Source organism: Mus pahari, unplaced genomic scaffold (assembly GCF_900095145.1).
Source record: "Mus pahari unplaced genomic scaffold, PAHARI_EIJ_v1.1 scaffold_14376_1, whole genome shotgun sequence".
In the NCBI taxonomy this organism is placed as follows: domain Eukaryota; kingdom Metazoa; phylum Chordata; class Mammalia; order Rodentia; family Muridae; genus Mus; species Mus pahari.
In genome coordinates, this window is record NW_018393541.1 from 1 (window position 1) to 8,491 (window position 8,491).

The window sequence follows — 8,491 nt, forward strand, 5'->3', positions numbered from 1 at the left end:
TTCTGGTGAAAAAAATTAAATGCAATATAAATAAATACAGATATTAAATAGATTTATGAGAAGCTTCAATCCAGGTTTCTTATTAAATATCCCAAATTAATCCATTTTAAAACGAATTATAAATAAAAGGATAAGGTTTTATGTTTGAGTAATATAAATGGTGCGAATTATAAATAAAAGGATAAGGTTTTATGTTTGAGTAATATAAATGGTGACTGGCAATGTGGCTAAGAGAGGAATGGGACCGGCCTGAAAATCTGAATTTGGTCCCTGGAACCCATGTAAAGGGGAAAGAAGAAAACTAAATCCACAAAATTATCCTCTGATCTCTATATATATTCTATGAAACATGCAGTTGTTCACACACACAAAATAACAATAAAAAACTAGAAGTTGAAAAATTCAAATGCAAACATTTGGATGAGTCAAATGTATGTACAACAGGTCTTTCAAGATGGCTCAGCAGTGAAGGGTGCCTGATGCCTTCTCAAAAGACTGGGATCCAGTTCTCAGCACCCACATTGGATGGCTTACAACCTCCTGTCACTTTAGCCCAATGTCTTTTTCTGGCATCTACAGGGACTACCACATGTGCACATTCGTACGTGCAGACATGAACACATACTCATAAATAAAATTTTAAAAATACTTAAAAGATTAAAGCAAACAAGGAAAAACAAGAAACAGAAACAACCAACTTAGGAAGAACCATACTGCGGTCTTAATAGGTGTATTACAACAATTTACTGAGTTTAAAAACCCATTTTATTTTCTACCTTAAAGTTTAGAAAAGAAAATACTTTTTAAAACTTACATTTATTATTTATTTGGGGGTGGAGCTCACGTTTGCTTGCAAGAGTATACACATGGAGTTACAACTTGCAAGAGTTGGCCCTCTCCCTCCATCATGTAGGTCCCAAAGACTGTACTCAAACTGTCAGACTTAATGGCAGGTATCTTTACCCACTGAACCATTTTGCTGGTGCAAGAATACTTTCTTACAGCCAAAGCAATCAAAATAATCAAGCTCATGTTTAAAACTCACCATAGAAGCAAGAGTATAAAAAGTAGACTTACAGATAGTTAAGACAGGAGGAATTGGCTGGAAACATTAGTATAGTTTGCCAAATGTCACAAGAGAATCTTTGTGTAGATAGTGACCTAGTCAGATAGTGTGTGTTTGTGGATTCTGAAGGTAAGGGCTAACCCCTTCCAGCATTTAATTTATTTCATTAGCATTATATACACATACAGACAAGCCTTCTGCTTCACTTTTTTTTGGTGCTTTTTCTCCATCATCATAGCAAGGTCCATAGGTGTCTTCCAAGTTAGAAACAACCTAAGAAAAATGGACAGCAAGATACATTTATTCATAGTCAAAATGCTAAAACAGTCACAACATGATCTTACAGATGTCACTTTATTGACATTGGCTGGAATATAAGCTTTTTACCCTTTGACTCATCTCACATTGTCAAGAAGATGCCAAGCTCAATAGTGCTTGAGCCTGCTTCCTAGTTATGAGAACATTCCAAGGCTGTATCTTCTCTTTGTGGATTAATAGCTAAAATAGGTGTGTGTCTATGAATGACTGAACAATACTGGATTTTCCTCAAAATCTGATTTTCCTCTGAATATCACATTAAGTAAAAGAAATGTAAAGAGCAATACCACTCCTTGGCATATACCAGAAAGATGTCCCACAGTACCACAGGGGCACTTGCTCAGCTACGTTCATAGCAGCTCTATTTGTAATAGCCAAAAACTGGAAAAAAACTTATATGTCCCTCAACTTAAGAACAGATAAAGAAAATGTAAAGCAGGGCATGGTGGCTCACGCCTTTAATCCCAGCACTCGGGAGGCAGAGGCAGGCAGATTTCTGAGTTTGAGGTTAGCCTAGTATACAAAGTGAGTTCCAGGACAGCCAGGACTATACAGAGAAACCCTGTCTGGAAAAAAGAAAGAAAGAAAGAAAGAAAGAAAGAAAGAAAGAAAGAAAGAAAGAAAGAAAGAAAGAAAGAAAGAAAGAAAGAAAATGTAGTACATCTACACAACAGAATATGATTCAGCTATTAAAAACAAAGGAATCTTGAAATTTTCAGGCAAAAAATGCAACTTGAGAATATATATAACTCCTGAGTGAGGTAACCCAGAACCAGAAAGACACTTATGGTATGTATTCACTTAAAAGTGGACATTAGTGATAAAGCACAGGATAACCATGCAACAATACACAGATCCAAATAAACTGGGTAAGAAGGAGGTTCCAAGGGAGGATGCATGAATCTTACTCAGATAGGGAAACTAAATAGTCATCTGAGGTGAATGGATAATTGGAACTGGGTAGAAGAGAACATTAGGAGGGGAACTGTGATGGAAATCCAGTATGGGGTGATGGGGTGAGAGAGGACTGGGAGTCAGAATGGAAATTGGATTGGGAGGCATTTCTGGTGACTAGCTGGAGGCCTAGGATGGAAGAGAATAGGGGAAGTCTATGAGGGTGGTGAGCTTAGATTCCTACCAGAGAGGTATATAGAATATGAAATTGCCACCTCCTACAGCCAGACAGGATTTCTAGAGGAAGGAGGGGGACTCAATCGATACACAGACCCAAAATCCAACCCAAAATTGTCTTGCTTACAATATGTGCAGGGATAAAGATGGATCAGAGACTAAAGGAACAACTAACCAATGTATGCCCCAACTTGAGACCCATCCCATGTGAGAGAGCCAATCCCTGGCACTGTTTTTATACCCTGCTGTGCTTCAAATAGGAACCTAGCATAACTTACTCCTGAGAGGCTTCATCTAGCAGCAGAATTAGGTTCATGCAGAGATCCACAGCCAAACTTCAGACTGAGCCCGGGTAATCTTGTAGAACAGTGAAGTATAGAAATGGGAAACTCAGAGGTGTAAAGGATGCCCCAAGAACACCTACAGAGTCAATTAACCTAGGACCATAGGGACTCACAGAGCTTGGGCCACCAACCAGGAAGCATGCAGAAGCTTGACCTCGTTACCCTACACATTCTTAGCAAATGTGCAGGTTCATGTTCATGTGTTCCCCTAACACATGGAACAGAGGCTGTCACTGTCTCTAATCTCCACCATCGGATCCCCTTTTCCACTACTTTAACTGCCTGTTTGGATCTCAGTGGAAGAGGATGTCCCTAAAGCTGCTGGCACTAGATGCCCCAGGGTTTCGTGGTACCCAGGGGAGGACACAAAGGGGGCAGGTATTTGTAATGGTGGGACTTGGAGGACAAGAAAGAGGAGGCTGTAATCTGGATGTAAAATTAATATTTAAAAAAATTGAAAAATGTAAAGAGCAGAAAGCAATAAAATTTAAAAGACATTCTCCACAATAGCAAACAGTGACCTAACAAGTATCTTAGATGTATGATAAACTATAATGTCTTTAATTTGGTGTCTTCCCTCCTTGTGCTCACTTAAAAGCCCATTTACAACTTGACTGTCAACCATTATGTAAAAAGAAAATTAGAGAAATATTAAATGCTATAGACTTGTCTTGCCCTTCTTGCTTGGAGTGTAGACAAAAATTACTATAGATGGCATGAGATTTCAAGATGCTTATATACAGAAATCCCTGCTTGGAAAGGTGGCCTTAACCTGACATTTAGAGATTTTGTTTTCAGAAAACTAGAAAGAATGATTTTTATCCCAGAAATTATGCTTTATGTTGAACTCCTGCTTATCTGGAATCTGGAATTCTAATATATGCTTGTCAGGGATCATGTAATGGTTTGTATATGTTTGGCCCAGAAAATGGCACTATTAGCTGGTATGGCCTTGGTTGAGTACATGTGTCACTGTGGGTGTGAACTTTAAGACCACCCAGTCTTCTAGTTCCATTTGGAACAAGATGTGAAACTCTAAATTTCTCAATCCCCATGTCTGCCTGGACAATGCCATGTTCCTACCTTGATGATAGTGGACTGAACCTCTGAACCTGTAAGCCAGTCCCAAATAAATGTTATCCTTTATAAGAGTTGTCTTGGTCATGGGGTCTATTCACAGCAGTGAAACCCTAACTCAGACAGACCACTTTAAGTGATCACCTCTCTGGGAACTGAGTGTCTAATGACATCCTCTAGCATAAATACTATTTGAGTTCCCATAAATTACTGCCAGAGCAACTAAGCATGCCTCATACAACTTCAATAAGAGAACAACAGTCTATAGGCTTCATCTCATTTTCCTTCCGATTTCCCTCCACATGCTAGATGTAATAAATCTTATCATTGGCATAATGATATACTGAGTCCATCATAACTATAGCTTATTCACCTGCTTCCTAACAACAAATCCTCCAGCTAGTGACCAGATTGGGAAATATCCCAATAGAAGACCCAGCAAATGCCTTACCTTCCTCAGATTTGTGGTAATCCTCCTGACCACTTCCTCAGCTGATATTTTGTCCTTCGTTTTACTCGATGGTATTGGCAAGGCAAATCGTACAATTGACTCTCCTGTGGGTGGAGACCTCAGGACCATTGGTTCATTTTTACCATACTTTGACTTGGCATTATGTTTTTCTTTTGGCTTAGGTGATGAATTCAGCAGTCCTTTCTTAAAAGGTAATTCTGGAGCACTTGTCAATTTCATACTAATGGTTGATGGAAGCTTTGCACATTTCATTTTTGTGATTGATTTAGCTTCCAACTTACATATGAAAAATTCAGTACCTCCCTGTAAATAAAATATTAAGGCATTCAAAGGAAAATTCCACACTGTTCATTTAATATATCAACAAAATTATTCAATGAAGTTCATATACTATATCTGTTTTATCATTATGGTACCAGAGCAAGCACTTCAGGTGACATTGTTATGGTGTGAATACAAGCAGTTCTGTACAGGCTCATTTATTGGTACTATTTTGACAGAAACTTTAGAAGGTATGGTCTAGCTGAAGGAAGTTGGTAAATGAGTACTGACTTTGAAGGTTTATGCCTGGTCTACAATTTCCTGTCTACCAGAGTGTGACCAGCCCCATCCTCCATATGCTTGCTATCATAAAGCTTTGCTTTACCATGGCTCAAAAGCATAACACCAAGTAACTACGTGATGAACCCTCTGAAACTGTTAATCAAGCAGTTAATTCCCTTCAGTGGGTATTCATTATGAGATGATTTGTCACAGAAACGTAAAAATAACTGAAACAGATATCACACTTCCTCTGGGAGGTGCTGACATATTTTTGGCCATTTCGAATGGCAAGTTAAATAAAAACAAAATGTTTAAACCCAAGAATGACAAGAGAGTGGTGAAAGACCCATTATTGAGTTAAAATACACCCTTGACATACACTGTTATTCCCATATTACACGTGATTAACCTCATCTCAGAGAAGCTAGTCACAGGAAAACTCAGAAAACTAGGAAGTGTTACGGTTGGAAATTCAATAAAGATAATTTTTTTCTGTAAATCTTGCTTGTTTTCTATACTATTTGCTCCAAATGTTATCAATTTTGTTTTTAAATTTTACTGCATTTTTGTATGAGTGAGAGGTTTAAATAAAAATCATAAAGAGCTCACTACAATAAACTAACCCGCAGACAGTTACTCTCTGCTTAACAATGAGCCTCTGTATTTAGGCCACAGTACAACTCAAGATAGGAAGTTTATTCCTATGCAACTAGGAACCATTCTTTTGTCAAGTAGGGCTACTTACAGTTGGGCTGTAGGGTCTGTTATCCCCTCTGTGCTTTCATCATTCTGAAGGTAAGTCCTGAATTGTATGCATTGTGGCCTGATGTGAATATACTTTGCTCTTAAGGATGATCTGAAAGCTGTCAAGGAAGAATAAGAACAACAACATCCACAACCACAACAACAAAACATATTCAGTAAGCCTCACCTCAGGAAATCTCCAAACATAATACAGGACTATTGAGCAACCAAAAACAACTTTAGAAAGTAAATGGGGATCTGGGCACTAATACAGTAAGGATCAGCACGGCAGAGATGAGTAGACAGATATTTCTGCTCAGTTCTGAAGTACACACCTCAAGACCAGTGCTAATCTAGGTGTACACTTGGCTTGCCTACCACTGTAGAGAGACTTCAGAAGAGTACAGGTTCCATTGGGAATGTCTTAAACAGTGTTCACCTTATATTAGAGACAATTATGGCACAGCAATATGGAGAGTGATATGAATAAGTAAGTAGATTATTCCATCATCTTCAGTCACACCTGAACTTGACAATAAAACCACAGGCAGCAAGGTAAGTTTGGGCTGGGAACCTTGAATAATGCTGAGTAGAAAGTAACAGCAGTTCTAGCATCTGAACTGTCAGTTCTGCTTCTTTGTTCCTTGTCCTCATTTAATCCCAATCTAGGAAAGCCTGAACTCCTGTTGGGGATTTTTCTCAAATCTCCTTCAGGATGTATGAGCATGAAATGTATTAATAGATAACTACATTTCCCTTTAAATGTGCTCCAGTGGCTCTCAACCTTCCTAATGTTGCAATGCTTTAATGCAGTTCCTCATGTTGTGGTTAAGCCCAACCATAACATTATTTTCATTGCTAGTTCCTATCTGTAATTGTGAGTTGTAAATATTTGATATGCAGGATGTCTGATAGGCAACCCCTGTGAAAATGTCATTTTACCACCCCCCCACCCCCAAAAGGGGATCTTGGGCTTTTTTTTTCTTCTACTCTGTTTTTTTATATTATTCCATTTTATTATTTTCTGTTTTTAGACGCATGCTCGTTTTCTAATGAGAGTGAAAAGAAAGGATGTGGATTCAGGTGGATGGGGAAGTAGGAGGATCTGGGAGGAGATAAGGGAGGGAAACCCATAATCAGAACACATTGTACGAAAAAAAATCTATTTTCAATCAAATATCAGTAGTGGCATGAAATAAACCATTTTTATAAAGGTTTTAAAGGCCCAATTTCTCGACTATGTTGGGCATAATTCCTAATATAAGTAGAAAATACTCACTGATACAATTGTGGACTTAAAAACACAAATAGTTTTTCTTGTAAGTTTTTGTTAGTATTTCAGCCAACAGAAAACATTTCAGGTAAAAGGTCTAAGAAACACCTTATAAAATTTTAAATATGCACACCCAGTGACAGGTATACACATACCAAACATGTGTGAGAAAAACAGAGAAGCCTGGTGTCTGGAACGTGAAGAGGAGCAGCAATTTCAGTAACTCAAGAGACACCAATGCCTACTTGACTTAAGTCTCCTAGACAACTGTCAGAGAGGAAATAGAAGGAACATGAATATAAGAATTTGAGAGAAATGTAGCTAAAATAGAGAATAATTCCTGTATTACTAGAGAGAGGAAATGTGGTCAGGGGAGGTTCCTAGTGAGAAAAAGTAACAAGTTTTCGTGTCGCTGTGGGTTGAAATGTGTTCTGCCCCAGATATATGCAGACCCTGTGTGAATGTGACCTTGTTTGGAAGTAGGGTGGTTGAAGATGTCATCAGGTTGAGTTCATGTTAGACTAGATCAGGCCCCAATCTAAGCGCTTCTAAATACAAAGTAAATACTCAGACACAGGCACACAGAGAAGGGAATGTGCCTGCATTTGAGGCAGATATTGGCTCATATACGGGTCTTTAAGTCAAAGGACAGTAATGATTGCAAACAACCACCAGAAGTGAGCAGAGCAGTATACACTTGTCTCCCTACAACTCTCTAGGAGAAACCTGCCCTGGAAACACCTTAAGTTTGAGTTTCTAATCTAGGAACTGGGTAGTGATTAACTTCCACTTCAAGCCACAAAGTCTATGCTACCTTGTTGCACCAACCTTAGGAAACACATACTAGGATGTGGAAATGAACTAATGGAAAGTAGTTTCTGATTGGTAGAGATCCAATAGCTTAACAAATACCCCTAGGAAACAAAAAAGGGCCTTAAATATGGCAGTTGTGCATCAGGACTCAACAATGGGAATGCTCTTGCCAGACAGAGAGCCTAAATAAAGTTCACCCTTAACATTTCAGGAAGACAGCCCCTCCCACCTGCTCTCCTCTTAACAGGTGTACCTGCTGAGGCTGATGGAAGTGGTCTTACTGGGTGGCTTGGCTTTGGGGTGGCAAGCTGGAAGGTGAGAATCTATTTGCCTGAGAAAGTTGTAAATTCCGAGTTTCCTAGACCTCTTTGGAAGATGCCAGCAAACTCTCCAGACAACAGCTCTGCCCCGGTACAAACTGACATCTGTGTTGAAAGGGAAAGGGGGGGGGGGCTTTGTGCCCAGGGTGGTAACAACCGACCACAGGGCACGCGCGCCTGGCCCACCCTGATCCCTTGCGCCCAGGGAGCAGAAACGATCACAGGGCTACAGGGCGTGGCGCGTGAGGTTTGGCTCACCAGGATCCCTCATGCCCACATATGAAGTAAAGAACAAGACCGGATGATGCAAACAGCTGCCTCCAGCTCTGCTGCCTTTGTGCCCTAGCAGCTACAAGGAGTCAAGTGTGGGTGTCAAGGATCATGGAAGCC

The 8,491-nt window shown here is 39.5% G+C and overlaps 1 protein-coding gene across 1 annotated transcript; it reads right to left on the reverse strand.

The window, feature by feature from the left end:
* Window positions 1-1,252: 1,252 nt before the first annotated feature.
* On the reverse strand, window positions 1,253-8,290 carry LOC110315595 (coiled-coil domain-containing protein 7-like; the record flags this gene model as incomplete). Its single annotated transcript, XM_021189607.1, has 4 exons — window positions 8,035-8,290; window positions 5,697-5,814; window positions 4,388-4,711; window positions 1,253-1,339 (listed from the first exon to the last, which is right to left on the reverse strand). Coding segments are annotated over exons 3-4 (360 nt in total), but the record flags the coding sequence as incomplete, so codon positions are not given.
* Window positions 8,291-8,491: the final 201 nt, after the last annotated feature.